This window comes from Octopus sinensis, linkage group LG8 (genome assembly GCF_006345805.1).
Source record: "Octopus sinensis linkage group LG8, ASM634580v1, whole genome shotgun sequence".
Classification (NCBI taxonomy): Eukaryota; Metazoa; Mollusca; class Cephalopoda; order Octopoda; family Octopodidae; genus Octopus; species Octopus sinensis.
This window is the reverse complement of record NC_043004.1, coordinates 81,485,295-81,507,961: the sequence shown is the minus strand read 5'-3', so window position 1 is coordinate 81,507,961 and position 22,667 is coordinate 81,485,295. Positions and strand designations below refer to the sequence as shown.

At 39.0% G+C, this 22,667-nt stretch overlaps 1 protein-coding gene across 1 annotated transcript in view; it reads right to left on the bottom strand.

Moving 5' to 3' along the window:
- Positions 1-22,667, bottom strand: part of LOC115215014 (mitochondrial enolase superfamily member 1-like) — a 32,676-nt gene that overhangs the window by 7,306 nt on the left and 2,703 nt on the right. The window contains exons 2-11 of the mRNA XM_029784130.2: positions 19,410-19,512; positions 18,227-18,342; positions 16,066-16,152; positions 15,359-15,385; positions 13,010-13,050; positions 10,128-10,159; positions 8,227-8,265; positions 7,208-7,290; positions 6,491-6,525; positions 3,948-4,035 (exon numbers count right to left, since the gene is read on the bottom strand). Coding sequence (XP_029639990.1) covers positions 3,948-4,035; positions 6,491-6,525; positions 7,208-7,290; positions 8,227-8,265; positions 10,128-10,159; positions 13,010-13,050; positions 15,359-15,385; positions 16,066-16,152; positions 18,227-18,342; positions 19,410-19,512 — 651 coding nt within the window. The remainder of the gene's footprint in view (positions 1-3,947; positions 4,036-6,490; positions 6,526-7,207; positions 7,291-8,226; positions 8,266-10,127; positions 10,160-13,009; positions 13,051-15,358; positions 15,386-16,065; positions 16,153-18,226; positions 18,343-19,409; positions 19,513-22,667) is intronic.

Below are 22,667 nucleotides of genomic sequence, written 5' to 3'. Positions count from 1 at the left end.
ACTACAGCAACTCAGGGAAACTAAGCCAGAACAACCTGCCATCCTCTACACACCACATCATAAACTGCGAGCAGGGTACAAATTGTTGTCCTTAAATGCTCGCAGTTTTGCAACAAAATACATTTGTTCAACGCCTACGTCAGAAGTGTTGACCCTGACTTCATCACTGTCACGGAAACATGGGCGCATTCCTTACTCTGTGATGGGGTTTTCAACATTACGGGGTACAACCTCTCTCCGTAAGGACCGCACTAACCGCCGTGGTGGTGGTGTGATGGTCTACGTTCGTTCAAATTTTTGGTAATTCCTTGTGCCGATTTGAACGAATCACAAGAAGAAGTTTTTTTCTGTGACGTGCGTATGACCATGTCAACACTCCTGCTTGGCGTTGTTATATCGTCCCCCAAGTTACCATCGGGACACACAGCTTTGCAATGTCCTCCGAGCTGCTGCCAGGAAAACAGCCACTTATGTGTTTATTGCAGGCGATTTCAATCATCCTGAGATCGATTGGGAGACCTTCCATTGGCCACAGAGTGCAAACGATTTTGTTGAGCTTGTGCTGGACTCAAACTGGTCACAAGTAGTCACCTCTCCAACAAGAGGCGACAACACCTTGGACCTGCTCTTCACCACAACTCCTGAAGCGGTTATCAATTGCACTACGGAGGAACCTCTAGGTGACTCTGATCATGCTATGATCATCGCCAATCTGGCTCTTGCGGGCAACAAAACCTGAACCATCTCCAATCTGCTTCCTTCGATTGGAAGAGAGCAGATTGGAACCTGTACCACACTGAACTACAGCACCCAAACTGGCGTGAATTCTACAACTCTGGAGATGTGAATACTATACTCCAGAGTATCCTGGACTCAATATGGGCAGCATGTGCAGCATCAGTGCCACGTAAACAAAAAAGAAGAACCGCCCCAAAAGGCAATTTGGGAAACTTCAGCGGTCCGACTTGCCAGGAGGAACGTCGGACTGCTGAACGGGAATACAGGTTGCATAAATCAGACACCAACAGGAAGAAGCGGAATAAATCCTCCAACCATCTCAAGCAAGTGACAAAAAAAGCAGTGCTTGAATTTGAACAGTGCATAGCAGCCAATCCTGACAGCAAGGTTTCTGGAAATATGTGCACTCAAAGCAGAGACCTCACTCTCCAGTGGGCCCTCTTCACAACCCTCACACAAACCAGATCACTGACGACCCCAAGGAATGCGCAGAACTCATTGCCGAGTGCTATGCAAACATATTCACTGTTGAAAGTCAAAATGTACCATCTTCACCATCACTAACAGCAACTCCATAACAACTATGGAATTTACACCTGCAATGCTGCGACGTCACCTTCAAAATAAGCGCAACTATGCCTCCCTGGTCTCGATGGAGTTACATACCTGCTTCTTCTCACGTGGCAGGCACTTCCTTTTACACCAGCTTTCTATTTTCTTCCAGTACTGTCTCAACAATGGTGCTACTCCGGAGCAGTGGAAAACTGCCAGTGTCATTCCTCTGTTCAAAAAGGGCGACCGCACATCACCTGTCAACTATCGCCCAGTCAGTCTCACTAGCTGTATTGCAAAACTGATGGAATCGTGTGTCAGAGAAACACTCTGGAACTTCTGGAGCTCTCACAGTCTCATCCGACCCTCACAATATGGATTTGTCCCTAACTCCAGCTGCAGTGACCAGCTTGTCGAGTTCCTTGAGGACATTACTCAGATTACTGACAGTGGCTCATGGGTGGATGTTGTCTACCTTGACTTTGCTAAGGCTTTCAACTCTGTGCCACACAAAAGGCTTATGGTGAAACTCTCTGCAATGGTGTGGGGGATGACCTTTTTAACTGGTTGAAATCCTTCATCCTCAGCCGAAAGGAGGTGTCACAGTTCTAGGACAGCACTCTACACCATATGAGATGTCATCGGGTGTACCACAGGGATCTGTCCTTGGTCCCCTCTTGTTTGTGGCATACATTAACGACATAGATGCCAATTTAAAGAATGCCACAGTATTGAAATATGCAGACGACATCAAGCTGTACCTTGAAATCAAGAGGACAGATCCTGATGTCTACAACTCTTTCCTGCAATCAGACCTAGACACAATGCAGCAATGATCACAGACTGGCAACTGAAACTGGCTGTGGACAAGTGTACCACCATGCATTTTGGGAGAAAAAACCCTGCGTTCACATACTCCCTCCACAACACTGATATCAAGAAATCCTCTTGCGAGCGTGACCTAGGCATCACTGTCAGCAGTGATTTGCGTTGGTCAAAGCATATCTCTAAGATTGTCAGGAAGGCCGAGGGTGTCTTGGCATCACTCAGCAGGTCTTTTGTTAGCCGCTCTCCAGCCATCTATTTAAAACTGTATACAGCTATGGTACGACCACACTTGGAATTCGCATCATCAGTTTGGAACCCCTATCTTGCACAGAACATTGACCTCCTGGAATCTGTCCAGAGACGTGCAACCAAACGCATACCCTCCATCAGACACCTACCATATTCTGAGCGCCTTGTTTCCCTGGGCATGGATTCACTGAAGCTCCGGCGTTTGGCGACGGACTTGGTAAACACCCCAAAAGTTATCAACCACCTCACCAACAACAACACTGAACACCTTTTTGATCTCCATGTGTCTAACACACGTGGACATGCCTACAAAGTCAGAAAACAATACAGCTCCCATGACTTTCGGAAACATTTTTTCACGCTCAGAGTTGCTGAAGCATGGAATAATAAACTGCCTGCGTCAGTTGTTGACTGCCATGACACTGCATCTTTTAAGGCCCTCATGCTTTCCGAAATCCGCCGAAACTACACCTGATTATATATACACTTTAGATGAGTTGTAGTGCACCTGAGCACTGTACACAATTATTATTATTATTATTATTATTATATCATCCCATCTTTAAGGTAATTCATTTAATAAAACCAATTTACGTATTTCTTTTGCATTCTCTTTTTTATAATTGTCATTTTACTTGTAACTATGCCTTTTCTGTGTTAAAACCCATAAAAAATTATTTTTGAGTGGCTTTGAGTGGCTGGAACGGATTAATTATATTTTAATTAATTTCAATGTGGGAAAATTGATTTGTAAAATGAGAAAAAGTCATAAGACGAGCTCGGTCATGGAACAAATTAAACTCGTACTGCGAGGTTTCACTGTATTAATAGAAACACAAATGAAAAGATATTGAAATAATAAATGAAATTAAACATTTTATTCTTATATGCATTGATTATCTTTTGCTTGTTTCATTTGTTAGGTTGTGGCCATGCTGGAGCACTGCCTCAAAGAATTTTTTAGGCAAATTAATCGACCACGGTACTTATTTTTTTTTAAGGCCTTGTACTTTTTCTATCAGTTCTTTTTGCCGAACCGTTAAGTTACAGGGATGTAAACACACCAGCACTGGTTGTCAACAGGTGGGGGTGGGTGGATGGATAAACACGGATACAAAGAACACACACACACACACATATTTAGGGAGTGATTTGATAGAAGAAATAGGTTAAATAGAACGTTAAAAAATGATGATGATGATGATGTTGTGTCTGTGTTTGTCCTCCACCATCAGTCGACAGCTGGTGTTGGTGTGGTTATGTCCCTATTACTTAGCAGTCTGACAAAAGAGACTGATAGAATTAGCACAAGTCTTTAAAAAAAATAAGTACTGGGGTCAACTCCTTCAACTAAAAATTCTTCAAGGCCCTGCTCCAGCATGGCCACAGTCTGACGACTGAAGCAATGTAAGGATAAAAGAGACATACCATGGTAACATCACAATGATGCTGTGTCAGTGAGAGGTTGTGAACCCTGGCCCCTCTGGTTCGTAGTCTAACTCCCTACCAACTGTACCGTTTGCGATGCTTAATCGAAAATAACAACAAGAACAACAATAATTATTAAAATAAATACAAACCAAAATGTTTTTAAATCCAATTTCTTCACGGAGAATCTGACATCTTCTTTTGTCATCTTCCAAGTTAGATCCGACCTTGGCTTTAAATCTGTCAGAAATATTGGGAGAAGGTTTTGAGGTGCTGAGTTATTTTATGGGGCGGAATGGGCAAGGGGGATAAATACTCATCCACATATAGGTACCTATGTCTTTATGCAAACACACACACACATATATACATACATACATACACATATAATATTTATATGTTAATATATATTAGCGCTAAGGTGGCGAGCTGTCAGAAACGTTAGCGTCCTGGGCAAAATGCTTAGCAGTATTTCATCTGCCATTACGTTGTGATTTCAAATTCCGCCGAGGTCGACTTTGCCTTTCATCCTTTCGGGGTCGATAAATTAAGTACCAGTTAAACACTGGAGTCGATGTAATCAACTTAATCCGTTTGTCTGTCCTTGTTTGTCCCCTCTGTGTTTAGCCCCTTGTAGGTAGTAAAGAAATAGGTATTTCATCTGTATTTACATTCTGAGTTCAAATTCTGCCGGGGTCAACATTGCCTTTCATCCTTTCAGGGGTCAATGAAATAAGTACCAGTTACACACTGGGGTTGATATTATCGACTAGCTCTCTTCCCCCATAATTTTCAAGGCCTTGTTCCTAAAGTAGAAATAATTACTCCAGGTGGAATGCTTAGTGGTATTTTGTCTGTCTTTACGTTCTGAGTTCAAATACCACTGAGGTCGACATTGCCTTTCATCCTTTCAGGGTCGATAAATCAAGTACCAACCGAACATTGGGTCCAATGTAATTGTGTAAACCCTCTCCCGAAATTGCTCATCTTGTGCCAAAATTTGAAACCAATATTATGTTTCCTACAAGAGCAGGGAGCTGGCAGAATTGTTAGCATGCCAGACGAAATGCTTAGTGGCATTTCATCTGTTTTTACATTCTGAGTTCAAATTCCACCGAGGTCGACATTGCTTTTTATCCTTTCAGGGTTGGTTAATTAAGTACCAGTTGCGACTGGCCCCCTCCCGCAAAATTTCAGGCCTTGTGCCTAGCGTAGAAAAGAATATATATTAGCACTGAAGTCGGTGAGCTGGTAGACTGGTTACCATGCTAGGAAAAGTGCTTTGTGGTTTTTCTTCAAGCTTTGTGTTCTGAGTTCAAATGTCACCAGGGTTGGCTTTGCTTTACATCCTTTCAGGCGGGTGGGGTCAATGTAATCAACTTAACTCCTTCTCTGGAATGGCTGGCCTTGTGCCAAAAATTTGAAATCAATATATATTACTGCTCATTATCATTATCATCATCATCATCATCACCACCAGCACCAACAGCAGCAGCACCATCACCACCACCACAAATTGCTACCATCATCATCATCATCACCACCACCACCACCACCACCACCGCCGCCGCCGCTACCGCCGCCGCCGCCGCCACCACCACCAGCAGTACTACCACCACCGCTGCTGCCGCCGTCGCCTCCATCACCACCACCAACACCACCACCACCACCACCACCACCGCCGCCACTACCGCCACCACCGCCACTACCACCACCACCGCTACCATCATCATCACCACCGCCGCCACCGCCACCAGCAGTGGCGGGGGTCGGGGGTGTAGATGGCCCTTGCGGGGTCCATATAAGATTTTTTTGTTAAAATTTATGTTCAATAAATTACATATATTTCTACAATACACAAAATATTTCAATTTTTTTTATCCATTTCCTAATAACATTTAATTATAAAAATACAGTAGGATTAGGTCCCAGAGAGTAAAATAGGGATAAAAGGAGTCCGTTGATAAAAAAAGAAATAATGCTTGAGAACTACAGCTCTGCAGAATAAAATCTGTTCTGCCCTGGTTCCTTCTTTCATACTTTTACCACTCATCTCCTAGCATAAAGTGAGGGGGGGGAGAAATAGATAGATAGATAGATAGATAGATAGATAGATAGAGAGAGAGAGAGAGAGATAGATAGATAGATAGATAGATAGATAGATAGATAGATAGATAGATAGATAGATAGACAGACAGATAGATAGATAGATAGATAGATAGATAGATAGATAGATAGATAGATAGATAAATAGATAGTGAGAGAGAGAGAGAAAGATATATATATATAGCTAGCTATAGATCTATATATATATATATATATATATATAGAGAGAGAGAGAGAGAGAGAGAGAGCTAGCTATAGATAGATAGATAGAGATAGAGAGAGAGAGAGAGAGAGATAGAGAGATAGATAGATAGATAGATAGATAGATAGATAGATAGATAGAGAAATAGAAAGAGAGATAAATAGATAGATAGATAGATAGATAGATAGATAGATAGATAGATAGATAGATAGATAGATAGAGAAATAGAAAGAGAGATAAATAGATAGATAGACAGATAGATAAATAGAGAGAGAGAGAGAGAGAGAGAGAGAGTGTGTGTGTGTGTGTGTGTGTGTGAGTGTGTGTGTGAAGGAGGGAAATTTTAATATCTGAATCATGAAGAAATTGAAAATAGTCTTAACGTACTTTGTAAATCCTTCAGCAAGAGCCTCTTTACAAAGCTGAAATGATAAATATTTAAATATATTTTAATTACACAGTCCTTGTTTAATTAGGTAAAAAAAAAAATAAAGTTTCTAATCAGCTGAGATAATTAATTGCTCTTCTTCAAATGAAGAATGACTGTTTGTTTTTGAAAAGGAAATTGAGAACAAATTGAGTTTAAGTTCCATGAATCACATAAAAAATTTGCTACCAAAACAGACATAACTGTCATCACTACCATCCTCCTCCACCTCCTCCACCTCACCATCACCATCACCACCATCATCATCATCATCCTTACCCTCAACATAATTGCCATCACTACCATCCTCCTCCACCTCCTCCACCTCACCATCACCACCATCATCATCATCCTGATCATCATCATCATTGTCATTGTCGTTGTCATCATCATCATCATCTTCATCATCCTGGTACTCCTCCGCCTCCTCCTCTTCCTCACTATGACCATCATCATCATCATCATCATCATCATAATCATCGTCGTCAACATCATCAACATCGTCATATTCCTGACCATTGTCATCGTCATCATCATCATCATCCTCATCATCATCATCATCATTATCCTAGCCGCCACCACCACCACCACTGCCACCGCCGCTACAACCACCACCATCATGGCCAGAATCCACTGCATGAAACCCAATTAGAAGAATGAATCTACCCCAGCTTTACCTGACGAATCTTGTCATTTGGGTATCCAAGCCATCCACAGGAACTGGTATATGCTGGGTAACCTTCTTTTAGAAGATGCACTTCTGCAAGATATTGAAGACGTTTTGGGAATGAGGCTTCATATAGCTTTAATTATAATTAGAGATAATTAAGACCCAATAATATATTCATTATATTCAATGAATTTATTATATTCTAATTTTAAAATTGCGTTGATTATGGTGTTAAATAGTTATATAAGTATATATGTAGAGATGTCTCCTTTCTCTCTCTCAGTGTGTATGTGTGTGTGGTGTGTGTGTGTGTGTGTGTGTGTGTGTGTATGCATGTATGTGTGCATGTATGTGTAAATATAATCTGTCTCTGTCTGTCTTTCACTCACTGTCTATCTATCTGCATATTTATATGGCAGTAGATGGATAGATAGATAGATAGATAGATAGATAGGTAGATAGGTAGATAGATAGATAGATAGATAGATAGATAGATAGATAGATAGATAGATAGATAGACGGATAGATAGATAGACAGATAGACAGATAGATATACAGACAGATAGATAGGTTGGTAGATAGATGGATAAATAGATATGTGTATGTATGTGATATTCAGGAGACTGACTGGGAGAGCAATGGCTGTCATTTCCACAGATGGAGGAAGCAGGTTAAGGAGGGGGGTCAACACTTTTGAGAGAGAGAGCATCTATTCTACATGAAGAACTTAAGCGTGTTGCTCGAAAGCGCACTGCTGGTGTAGTGAATGGGGAAAGCTTGGTTTGCAATTTTAGCAGTCATGTATGCTTGTCAAGAGCAAGGCTCAGCCACCAACGGAGCCGCAAATGCAAAATATTAGTCCTTGAGCGCACAATGTTGTATGTGTATATGTATGTATGTTTGCTAGTCTGTATATATTTTTTTAACATATGGGAAGCAGCCAAGAACGCAAAAAGTGGAAAACAACTGTTGAGACCCTATGCTCCACAAGGGGCAAAAAGGATTAAGAAGAATAAGATGCCTTACCTCGTTCATCCTTTCCTTTTTTCATTTCTTCCAGGAGACCTAAATTAGGATCAAAATGTGATTAGTTGTGTACAACACTAATGAACAGCTAAAGTTTTTTTACAAATTTTAATTAAAGTAGTGAAAAATGAGCCTAATTAAATTTTCTCTAGTTATTAATCAGTCAACTATGAAATGGAATTGACGTCAGTTATTAGTTAGATTGCAACAGCAATAATAATGATAATAATAATAATAATAATAATAATAATAATAATAATAATAATGATAATGATAATAATAATAATAATAATAATATTGATGATAATAATAATAATAATAATAATAATAATAATAATCCTTTCTACTAAAGGCACAGGGCCTGAAATTTTGGGGCAAGGGGTAAGTTGATCACATCGACCCCAGTACTTGACTGGTACTTAATTCATCGACCCAGCAAGGATGAAAGATAACATTTGACCTAGGCAGAATTTGAACTCAGAACGTAGTGTCGGGCAAAATACTGCTAAGCATTTCATCCAGCATGCTAACAATTCCGCCAGCTCACCACCTTAATAATAATGATAATAATGATGATGATGATGATGATGATGATGATATTGAGAAAGAAAACAAACTATGTTGGATCATAGATATAGCATGCCCAGCTGACAAGGTATACGATAAGGAAGAAAGAAAAGTCGAGAGATATGACAGGTTAGCTTGGGAAGTTAAGCAGTTGTGGTCGATGAAAAAGGTAGCAGTGGTACCAATAATTGTCGGAGCCCTGGGAACAATGAGCAAAAATCTTGAGAAGTACATGGAACAAATAGGGGCTGCAATAAGGGTGGAGCACTTGCAGAAAACAGCACTGCTCAGAACTGCTCGAATACTCCAGAAGGTGCTCGAAAAATAAGAGGTGTTACCTTAGTTCACTGGTAGTGAACAGCTGACACTGTTGAACATCTCCAGCGTTAGAAGCTGTGCAAAGGCAACAACAACAACAACATAAGAAGAAGAACGATGATGACAACAACAACAACAACAACAGTGGTTTCTGATTTAGCTACAAGGCCTACAGTTTGAACATTATGGCCATTAACTCCTTAAGCTGTGGTCCTAAAATATTTTGTATCAAATAAGAGTGTATATAGAAACCTTAGAGCTTAGAGGAAGGGACCACAAACACAGAGCCTAGACCAGAACCAAGCCATCGATCATTTGGTACTGGAATGGACAGAAAGATTAAATTTTAAAATTTTATTGCTGTTTTATTAACTATTTCAGTCTTCAGGGTGTTTTTGCTTTAAATGTATGCAATATCTAGTCTAGAGGGAGGTGTCCGTCCTTGGACAGGTCCTGTGCATGTGAGCCTTCTCCAACACTCTTTATATGACATGGGAGGGCATGTACCCACCTCTGCTGCTGTTCACTAGATTGTTGGATCTTTGGTTACCATGACTAGACATGGGATGAATGGTTAGTGACATTTTGTCCATCTTTACGTTCTGAGTTCAAATTCTGCTGAGGTCCACTTTGCCTTTTGACCCTTTTCTAGATGATAAAAAAAATAGCAGATGATTGCTCACCTTGTGCCTGTTATGGAAAGGTGGCAAACTGGCAGAATCATTAATACATCAGACAAAATGATTCATAGCTTTCTTCCAGCCTAATGTTCTGAGTTCAAATTCTGCCAAGGTTAGTTTTGTTTTTTATCCTTTTGGAATCAATGAAATAAATACCAGTTAAGCACTAGGGTCAATATATTCAACCAGCACCCTCCCATAAAATTTCAGGCCTTGTGCCTATAGTAGAAAGGATTATTATTATTAATGGTATGTTTTCAAATTATGAAGGAATTGTCTTATGGAATTATAATTTGCTGTTAGTCTGTGTTTGTAGATTTTGAAAAATAAACCAACCAACTGCTTCTTCTGGTGTCAAGGCATCTTTTCTGAAAAACCATAAAAAGAAAATTTAACAAATAAAAGCAAAAAGAATTTTAAAAATTTTACTGAGAAGAAAAAACATATGTATTTATATTTCTTTTAGGCACTGGTACGCAACTGATACTTAATTTATCGATCCCGAAACGACGAAAAGCAAAGTCGACCACAGTGGAATTTGAACTCAGAATGTAAAGACAGATGAAATACCGCTAAGCATTTTGCCCCGGCATGTTAACGATTCTGCCAGCTTGCCACCTTTGAATATTCTTTTCTACTTTGGGCGCAAGTCCCAAAATTTGGGGGGAGGGTGCCAGTCGATTAGATCGACCCCCAATATGCAACTGGTACATAATTTATTGACCCCGAAAGGATGAAAGGCAAAGTCGACCTCAGCAGAATTCAAACTCAGAACGTAAAGACAGACGAAATACTGCTAAGCATTTCGCCCGGCATGCTAACGATTCTACCAGCTCGCTGCCTTTTTACTAACAAATAAGAAAATTACTTGTGATATTAGGTTCTGGTTAAGGTGGTACTAGTAGCATCATAAGCATGCCACCAAGCAAGATACTTAGTGGCATTTCATCCATTCTGAGTTCAAATCTGACTTTACCATTCATTCAATTCAAGGTTGATAAAATAAGTACTAATTGAGTAACGAGGTCAATGTAATCAATTTATCCTCTTCCTTAAAGTTGCTGGCCTTGTGCCATAATTTGAAACCAATTTTGGGTTCTGGCAAGACAATTCTTTCCTTAGCCATAGAGATGAACAAATTAAATGAGAGATTGATGATCAAATTTTGATACAACACCACCATATTCTTGGCTGGTTCTTATTTTATTGGTCCTGAAAGGATGAAAGGTAAAATCAGCCTTGACAGAATTTGAACTCAGAACGTAAAGACAGATGAAATGCCAGTGAGCGTTTTGCCTGGTGTGCTTACGATTCTGCCAACTTGCTATCTTATACATGTGACATCCATTAACTCATTGTCTCCATCGAATCAACATGGTTTGCACAGATGCACAAATGTGTCACATCAGATGTCGAAATGATCATAGAGAAATATGAAATGAAAGTGTTTTTGGTTGAGAACACTACATGGCGTCTGGTCTGGGGATTGAACCCACGGTTTAGCATAACAATCATGAGTACAACACCCCTAACCACTGAGCCATACATCTTCACAAATGAGAGATTAATTATCAGAATTTGTTACGAAGTAACACTAACGTTAACACTCCCAATCACATCACCACTACATTACCACCACCACCACCACCACCACCACCATCATCATCACCATCATCACCACCTCCACCACCACCACCACCATCATCATCACCACCACCACCACCATCATCATCACCACCACCTCCACCACCACCACCACCACCACCACCATCATCATCATCACCACCACCTCGAAAGCGAAGGGTTATTATGATATATCACGTGACCAACCAGACTGTCGGATATTGTTATACAACGTTAGTCACAATGCGCTTTGCATTGTTTTAGCTCTTTCATGATGGCCAGCCCAATTGGTTAGGCAAGCAAACCAGCATTCTCCCAGATTAGAAAGCTGTTCCATTGTAGGTTTAACCATTTACAGAGGAGTGAACTGGAGTAATGTAAAATGAAGTGTTTTGCTCAAGAACACAATGCGCCGCTCGATCCGCGAATCGAACCCCCGATCTAACGAATATGTGCGCATTACCCCAACCACTAGGTCATGTGCCTATACTATTATTATATAAAGGTATATTAAGTATATATAAGGTGGCGAGCTGGCAGAAACTTTAGCACGCCGGGCGAAATGCTTAGCGGTATTTCGTCTGTCGCTACGTTGTGAGTTCAAATTCCGCCGAGGTCGACTTTGCCTTTCATCCTTTCGAGGTCGATAAATAAGTACCAATTACGCACTGGGTCGATATACTCGACTTAATCCGTTTGTCTGTCCTTGTTTGTCCTCTCTATGTTTAGCCCCTTGTGGGTAGTAAAGAAATAGGTATATTAAATTAAATTATTTCATACATTATTAAATAAACTTAATTTCCTTGTGTTAACTAAAAGGTTAGTGACAGTTTTATTGTGATATAAAACAAAAGAAAAAAGGAGAAACTGTGTTAACTTCTTTCTAATTATAATTTTTTTGTAAATTATAATTAATCTAATTGGAAAAAAAATCCTAAAAGCGTTACCTCCCTTTATGGCAGATAGTATGTAGGAGTTATTTCCCTTCCAGATTGTGTCGTGAAGACACATTGAGTAGATCAATTTATATTTTTTGGGTGTGATATCTTGGAGATATTGTTGAACAAAAGAAGTAGGAAAAAAATTGATATTGATAACATTACTTTGTAGAATAAAGGAAGGGAAATTCTGTTATATTAAGTCGTCAAGTATGAAATTTGTTGAAAAGAAATAAAGTTTGCTAATGTCATATAAATAGAAGGAATAGTTTTATTCATCAAAGTATGCACCCATATCGTCAATACACTTTTGCCATTTCAGCGGTAGCTTGTCCAGCCCGGAACTGTAAAAGCCTGGCAATCTAGAGTCAATAAAATCTTGGAAAGTCTGTTTTACAGCATTGTAGGAGTTAAATATTTTTCTTATCAAAAAGTTATCCAAATTCTGGAAGAAGTGGTAGTCAGTGGGAGCAAGATCAGGTGAGTATGGCTGATGATGGAGAACTTCCAACCCCAACTTCTGTAATTCCCAATGGCCTGGCCCCTTAATTCCTAAAGGCCAGCTCCTTTAATTCCTAAACGATGATGAGGATGATGATGATGATAACAGATGGTTTAGAATCAAGATTTGACAAACAATTCAAGGAATAAACTTACATATATCTAAAATCAATAACAGAGACAAGTTGCTGCGGATCCTGTGAGAAACAATAAATGGTAAAATAAAACCTTTTAATATGATAACATAAATTGACAAAGCAATTACCTAAACTGAAATCTTTCTGTTATATAATACTAGCAGTATCGCCCGGCGTTGCTCGGGTTTGTAAGGGAAATAACTATATAAGCATTTTTAGAGAGTTATAGCCAAAAAATAGCAAAAAAATGCATTAAAAATGGAAAAGAAATTAGGGTAAATTTTTTTTTTTAATCGTTGACACATCGTAGATATTTTTAGAGAGTTACTTCCCTTATATAATAGCGAAAGAAAGTAAAATAAAAACCAATTTATCTTTTCTGTATTGTTATAGCAATTCGACCGTCCGTGTGTCTTTGCAAATGTGTTGGAATGAGAAGTGAGTTGTGTTTTGGCGCCTTTTTTACTAATAACAAACACACACGTGTTTGTATGTAGTTGTTTGAAACGTTTGTGTTTGTCACTGTCATATGTGTATGCGTGTGTGTGAGGAATGACACACACACACTCACGCACGCACACATGTACATCAATGCTTTCGGAGTGAAATGTTAAAATATTGAGTGTTCTCGAATTTTGTCTTAATTGGGGGTAAAATTGAAAGAAATTTTGTATGGCATGACCCAATGGAAGTACTTTGAAAAATCATGGGTAAACTCTAATTGAAGAAATTGTGTGAGGAGTAAATCGTTATGTATTTATTTGTTTCTGTTTGCTGTGTTTTTTTTTTTTAGTAGTGGTTTAAGGTACACTTCTCTCGTTTTATTGAAATAGTTTCACTTTAATCGTTGCAAACTTGCAAAGAGAAAGTCGTAGAAATTAGAGTGATAGCGTGAGTGAATCAGATCGCTCCCTTTGTGTGTGTGTGTGTGTGCGTGTGCTATAGCCCACACTAAGAAAAGCACTTGACTCACACACCACAATGTGAGTTTTCTCTAAATTTTGCTTAATTGGGGTTGAAATTTTAAAAACTGGACCTGGCACGACCCGATGCATTCTACTCTTAAAAATGCTAGGTAAATTGTAATTGAAGAAATCCTATATTGTAGATTTCTATAAGAGACAAAGGGAGGCAGATAAAATCTGCCTTTTATAATAAGAGATAACCCTTTTGATACTGTCTGAAACTGTCCCTTGTCCTATGACACCTTTTCCTTGTTTCAAAACTGCCATCAAAATTTCATGTTAGTTTCTATTTCAAATAGCAGCAGAATAATGGCAAATGGAAGGCATGTGGCTTAGTGGTTAGGGCATTCTACTCAGGATCGTAAGGCCATGAGTTCAATTCCTAGCAACGTGTTGTGTCCTTGAGCAAGACACTCTATTTCACGTTGCTCCAGTTCATTCTGCTGGCAAAAATAAGTAGTACCTGTATTTCAAAGGGTCAGCCTTGTCACACTCTGTGTCATGCTGAATCTCCCTGAGAACTACATTAAGGTCCACGTGTCTGTGGAGTGCTCAGCCACTTGCACATTAATTTCACAAGCAAGCTATTCCGTTGATCGGATCAGCTGGGACCCTCGCTGTTGTAACTGATGGAGTGCTCCTTTAATGGCAAATATATTTGGTTACATTCTTCAATATTTTCATAAATTAATTAAAACAATGGCACAGTATTTCAACAAAAATATGGTAACAAATGAAAGAATAAAAACAAAAAGCATACACTAAAATTATTTATTATAAATTAGTTATCATAGTGCAAGAGTGGCTGTGTGGTAAGTAGCTTGCTTACCTACTACATGGTTCTGGGTTCAGTCCCATTGCATGGCACCTTGGGTAAGTGTCTTCTACTATAGTCTCAGGTTGACCAAAGCCTTGTGAGTGGAGATGAAAACTGAAAGAAGCCAGGCACAAGAGAGGCTGTGTGGTAAGTAGCTTGCTTATCAACCACATGGTTCCGAGTTCATTCCCACTGCGTGGCACCTTGGGCAGTGTCTTCTACTATAGCCTTGGGCTGACCAAAGCCTTGTGAGTGGATTTGGTTGTTGGAAACTGAAAGAAGCCTGTCATATATATATGTATGTGTGTGTGTATATGTTTGTGTGTCTATGTTTGTCTCCACGTCCCAACATTGCTTGACAACCGATGATGGTGTGTTTGCATCCCCATAACTTAGCAGTTCGGCAAAAGAGACCAATAGAATAAGTACTATGTTTACAAAGAATAAGTCCTTGGGGTCAATTTATCAACTAAATTCAGTGCTCCAGCATGGCTGCAGTCAAATTGCCGAAACGTGTAAAAGAGTAAATTATGGTTGTGCTTTCAGTTAAGAATATCTCAAGATTTAATTCATGATTTTAACTTACCATATCAACCAGAAGTTTCCATAAAGGCTGGAAATTACAAAGAAAAACAAATGAAAATAAATAATTAAATAAGAAAAGGTAAAAAATCATACCAGACATTCAATATTTGACTGATAAAACTGCATTGTATAAAATATCAGACATCATTCTTACCAAGCATGGATGAATGCATCCATCCATCCATCCATCCATCCATACATACATACATATATACATATATATCATCATCATCATCATTTAACGTCCGCTTTTCATGCTAGCATGGGTTAGACGATTTGACTGAGGACAGGCAAACCAGATGGCTGCACCAGGCTCCAATCTTGATCTGGCAGAGTTTCTACAGCTGGATGCCCTTCCTAGCGCCAACCACTCCAAGAGTGTAGTAGGTGCTTTTACGTGCCACAGACATGGGGGCCAGTTAGGTGGTTCTGGCAAGGACCATGCTCAAAAGGTGTTTTTTATGTGCTACCTGCATGGGAGCCAGTCTGGCAGCACTGGCAATGACCACACTTCACATATGTACATATATATATTTTCAATAACAGAATCAACTAATTTTCTGATGATAGTTCTTAGAAAATGGTTGAAAGATAGAGATATACACATACACACACACAGACACACATAGACACACACAGACACACACAGACACACACACACACACACACACACACACACACACACACACAGTTATTATTATGTCTTACCTTTCCTTCAATTTTGGCCCACAAGTCCCACAGAGCATTAACAATGGCAGCAGTTGCCAAGTGAATCACACCTTTTTCAGGACCAATCTGCAATGAAATGGTTTAAGTTAATATGCAATTCTTTGAAGGTGATGAACTGGCAGAGTCATTAGAGTGTCAAAGTGCCTTGCAGTATTTTATCCATCTCTTTACATTCTGAGTTCAAATCCTACCAGGGTTAACTTCACCTTTTATCTCCCTGGGGTCAATAAAAATGAAATACCAATCAAATACTGGATGATGATGGGATCAAAACAAAGAAATCCTCTTCCCCTCCCCTTAAAAATTACCTTGCAATATTTACCCCAGCTCTTTACATTCTGATTTTATTGGGTTGTCCAGAATGTTTGCGACGATTTTTAAAGGAAAGAAAAAGGTCAATAAATACTTGTCATTACATTTTTAATCAACCAAATATGAACTATTTTGTTGCACAATGCGTCTCCATCTTTCCTTTAACTTGAAAATACCCTCTTCCCAGAATTGAGATGGTTTCATAGCAAAAATTCATCAAGGTATCTTTTTACGTCATCCAAGGAATTGAAATTTTTACCATTAAGACTATTCTGCAGAGACCTGAATAAGTGGAAATCCGAAGGTGAATACGGAGGGTGGGTAACACATCCCAGCCGAGCTGCAGCAATTTTTGCCTGGTTCCCAAAGCATCAAGTGCCAAAAATGAACTTTCTTATCTTCCATTTTAAAAGGTTACAGAATTTACACAGGTTACAGGAACATAAACCTTCCATGAAAAGATAGCTTAAACTGTGCTCTAAATGGAGGTGTAGTCAAATCCTATTTTATGGACTCAACCATGTTCTAAAATAAGTCGAAAGGTAAGCTACTATAAATCAGCACAAACTTTCCGGACAACCCAATAATTCCACAGAGGTCAATTCCTTTCATCCACCCGAGGTCAATAAAATAAATAAACCGCTGAAGTCAATATTGAGGTCAATGGTATTCACTACCCCTTCCCTCAAAACTGCTGGCCTGAGGTCCTTAATTAGAAGCCATTTATATCCACTTCGTTTGATGACCTGTTGAGTAATATCAACTTGTTATACAGGATAAGCTTCATTGGTTTATCTATCATCATCATCGTCATTATTATTTAGCATTCGCTTTCCATGCTGGCATGGGTTGGACTGGACGGTTTAACAGGAGCCGATCAGCCAGGGAGCTGTCCAAACTCCAATTCTCTGTTGTGGCATGGTTTCTATGGCTGGATACCCTTCCTAATTCCAACCACTTTACAGGGTGTGCTGGGTACCATTTATGTGCAACTGGCATAGGTGCATTTTATGCAACACCTGCATGAATGCATTTTATGTGGCTCTGGATTCTGTAAAGGACAAAACATCTTGCCATTATAGGTATTTCAATTTGATGACATATCAAAGCAGTACATTATTTACATTATTTACATTATTTACATTTGACGGGTATTTATCATCATCTTGTTTGTTGTTAACACGTTTCAGCTGATATGCCCTCCAGCCTTCATAAGGTGTCTTGGAGAAATTTCGAACCTGGGTTCTCATTCCTAAGGTATTTTATGATGTTATTATTATTCTTATTATTATTATTATTATTATTATTATTATTCAGGTCACCGCTTGGAATTGAACTTGGAATCTTGGGGTTAGTAGCTCATGCTCTTAACCACTATGCTATATGCCCGTGGTTAAGAGCACACCCCAAGATTCCAAGTTTGATTCCAGGCAGTGACCTGAATAATAATAAACATGATAATAATAATAATAATAATAACAACAACAACATCATAAAATACCTTAGGAATGAGAACCCAGGTTTGAAATTTTCCCAAGACACTTGATGAAGGCTGGAGGGAATATCAGCTGAAACATTGTGTTAACAACAAACAAAATGAGGACAAATATCCGTCAAATGTAAATAATGTACATAATTCCTCATCTCTTAGATATAGAACTATAATGAATGGGTAATTGAAAATATCGAAAATCTAAGTAAGCATTTCATTTGACAAAATAATCTGAACGCTTAAAGGTTAATTATTAAAATTCATTTAAAGAATTAATGCTTTGTAAAGAGAAAAATAATATCAATAGTGAAAAAAAAAAAATATATATATGCAAACCCATCGCATTTGGTCATCACTGGTCAATTGTCTCCAGAACATTCCAAAGTCTTTGTAAATGTCTTTGATTTTGGTGCCAACAACAAGTTTACTGAGAGACTTCACAGCAGAACAGACTGAAATATAGAACGAAGCTGTCAGTTAAATTCATAATTACTCACAGAAACATTTTTTTGTTTATCGTTTTGTCTTTTACTCGTTTTAGCTATTAGACTATGGCCATGCTGGGGCACCACCTTGGAGAATTTTAGTTGAATGAATCAATCTCAGTACTTTTTTTTAAAGTTTGGTATTTATTCTTATTTCTTTATTGCCCGCAAGGGGCTAAACATAGAGGGGACAAACAAGGACAGACAAAGGGATTAAGTTGATTATATTGATCTCAGTGCGTAACTGGTACTTAATTTATTGACCCTGAAAGAATGAAAGGCAAAGTCAACCTCGGCAGAATTTGAACTCAGAACGTAACGGCAGATGAAGTACGGGTAAGCATTTCGCCTGGCGCGCTAACGTTTCTGCCAGCTTGCCTGGGACTTATTCTATTAGTTTCTTTCGCTGGACCACCAAGTTACGGGGACATAAACAAATCAAGTATTAAACATCATCATCATTATCATCATCATCATCATCATCATCATCGTCATCATTGGCGTTTAACGTCTGCTTTCCATGCTGGCATGGGTTGGACGGTTTGACTGAGAACTGGTGAGCCAGAAGGCTGCACCATGCTCCAGTCTGATCTGGCAAAGTTTCTACAGCTGGATGCCCTTCCTCATGCCAACCACTCTGAGAGCGTAGTGGGTGCTACTTTCATGTTAAACTCTGAGAGTTTAACATAATAGCATCGATATATTTTGCAGCAATACTTAGAGATATTCAGCAATTTCCCTTTCTCTAAGTCGTAACTTGACCTGCTAGAAATAGCAACCAAATATCCATGAAATTATAACACTATTTTCTAAAATGAAGGACATGCACTAGAAAATGTCATGCAACATTCCACTAAAAAGGCTGGATAGTCCTGGCTGGAATGCTTATGCTCATAGGTTCTGCTCTCTATCAGAGTTGGACTTGGGGAGTGAGTGAAACAATACCACCACAAACACCACCACCATCACCACCACCACCACCAACAACAACAACAACAACAACAACAACATACAACAATGTCTTCCCCCCTTACCTATTTCATTTCCCCGTCCGATGGTGAAAGTGAAACCATGTCCCTCGTATTCTCCATCCGTCTTTAAAATGACATAACTGCAAGAATAATCAGGCTGCTTGTTCTGAAAAGAAAAAAAAAGGTAATTAGATTAAATTTTATTCTAATTAGGCAGCAGAATACGTTTTAGCTAGTGTCTTAATCACTGGGTGGTAAGTTCAAATCTTGCCTTAGCAACCACTCAGCATTTAAGCTGGCCATATCCCACCCAAATATTCAACCTGTTTTATGTCCAAAGTGGTCAGATCTGGTCTCTTACACCAATCCTGCAATGTCGTTCTAAAAATTATCGTGTCATTGAAATCTTGATGGAGTAATCTGAATGCTAAAGGGTTAAACAAGATATTCTAGTCTCCTTGATCTTCTTAAGTTAGTCACGCTTTTTGGAGAGTACCCTTGTCTAGTCTAGACCTTATGAGATGGATGTGAACAAGCATCACTGTCATACAGGTGGGGTTGTTTGTTGACAATCTTTTGCAAAAAACTTCTCCAGGCCATGGGGAAATATTACCTTACTTAGTGATGATGATGATGATGATGATGACAACAATGATGATGATGATGAGGTCGATGATGATGATGACGACGATGATGATGACGATGACGATGATGATGACGATGATGATGATGATGATGAAGATGATGATTATAGAGGTTGTAGTGGTGGTGGTGGTGGTGGTGTTGGTGTTGTTGGTGGTAGTGGTAGTGGTGGCGGTGGTGGTGATGATGATGACAATGATGATGATGATGATGGTGATAGCAATGAGAATAATGGCAATGGTAATGACAATGATGATGATGATGATGTCAATTAGAATGCTGGAGGCAGTAATTATGACAATGATGACGATGACAATATTGACGATGATGATGGTGATGGTAATTATGATTATTATGATGACGATGACGATGATGACGACAATGACAACAACGACAGTGACATCAGCGAGGATGATGACATTGCTGACGATGGTGATGATGATGATGATGATGATGGTGATATATTCATTAATATGCTTTTAGTTTTCTTATTCGAAACTAATAAATACAGTGTACATCTTATCTTAATTCCAAAACATAGATTAAACACATGATAACCACATTATTGTAGACAGCTTTATCGTATAACCATGCCCATGCAGACATTATTATTCTGTCCTAATTTCATTATATAATCACATCCATGTGGCCATTACTATTTCTCTCCTAATTTTCTCCTTGAAAATTTAGCTGACAAAACCATACCCTTCTATTGGGTTGGTGCACAATTATTGTGGCTTTTTTACAACAAATTTTATTCAGCAAAACCAATAACATGTAACAAAAACATCTTTAAATGGTTATTCCGAAGCATATTCACCATCTACTTCAATTACTGCTTCCTATTTGCTTGGCAGACGGTCAGACCGTCATTTAAAGATGTCTTTGGTAAATATTGTTATTGCATTTCTTGAATAAAATTTGTTGAAAAAAAAGCCGCAATAATTATGCACCAACCCAATATTATTAACCCTTTCAATACCAATCCCACTTAGACCACCCCTAGTTGTATGATACAAACTCTGTTTTAGAATGATTTAAATTTAAACCTTCCATCAAAATTTCATGTTATAATATGTTCCAAACCCTAGATCAGGGGTTGCCAAAGGGAGTTTAGGGACCCCCTGGGGGGGGGGCAGTGGGGAATTACAGGGGGTCGATGATAGCCAAGGGGTCAAATGGGTGCTCCAGCATGGTTGCAGTCAAGACTGAAACAAATAAAAGAATAAAAATTCTTCTTCTCAAGTCTTTAACAAATAAATAAATAAATAAAAAGCTTGTCTTCCCTAACGGCAAAATCCTGTTTCTTTTTTGCAAGTTGTTAGGGATTTATTTTTAGTCAGGAACTGATTCTGAAATCTTATCTCAACAGCTCTTTTATAGGATCCTTTAGCTAAAGACATCATCAGGAGGAACCACATCCGGTTTCAGCCCCTACTCCTTTACTGCTTTTGATGTGGTGCCCCCCCCCCACACACACACACTTTCAGAGGTGTCTTCAACTCTGGTGTTGAGTGTGTTTCTTCTTTCTCTTTTTAAAATTAATAATAATGAAATTATTGTATACAGTGCTCAGGTGCACCACAACTTGTCAAAAGTGAGTATAAAGTATATGCAGTAATGTACAAATGTCTGGAAAGCAAGCAGTGTATAAGTCAGATACATGCCTGCGTGTGTATGGAGGGGAGAAAATCAGGTGTAGTGTTGGTGAATCTCAGGAAGCATGGAAGTTTTGAAGGATGCAGTGCTCTGACAACTAACAACTGATGCCGTCACTTTGTTCCATGCTTCAGCAACCCTTAGTGTCAAAAAAATGTTTCCGAAAGTTATGGGAGCTGTGCTGTTTTCTGACTTTGTAAACATGTCCATGGGTGTTAGACAGGTGGAGTTTGAAAAGGTGCTCAGAGTTATTGTTTGTAAGATGGTTAATAATTTTATGGGTGTCTGCCAAGTCAGCTGCCAGACGTTGGAGTTTCAATGTATCCATGCCCAGGGAAATAAGGTGTTCAGAATATGGCAAATGCCTGATGGAGAGTATTCTCTTGGTTGCACATCGCTGAATGGCTTCCAGACAATTAATATCCAGGGCAAGATAGGGGTTCCAGACCAGTGATGCAAATTCCAGGTGAGGTCGTACCATAGCTTTATAAAGCCACAGATAGATAGCTGGAGAGTGGCTCACAAAGGACTTGGTGAGTGATGCCAAAACACCCTCAGCCTTCTTGGTAGTTTTAGCGATGTGTTTTTTCTTCTGTTCTTTGGTTTCTTCGATGCAGGGTCAATGAGTGTCAGCGAGCGACTGGTCATCCTGCCAAATTTCCCTTTAAATACTCGCCGGAACCATGTGGCTGTATTTAATTTAAGAACAAGGACGACAATTTTTGAGTAGAAGGGATTTAGCAAATTAAATAGACCCCATTTCTTGACTGGTACAGGACAAATATTTTTATCTCAATAATAATGATTATGTAATTTTTTTTGTGAGGAAATATCTTTCTACATTGGATTCAAATTTTGGCACAAGGCCAGTGATTTCAGGGGCGGGGGGTAAGTTGATCACATTGGTCCCCAGTACTCAGCTGGTACTTATTTTATCAACTCTGAAAAGATGTAAAGTAAAGTTGTCATCAGTAGACTTTTAAACTCAGATTGTAACAATGGACCAATGGCCACATAGCA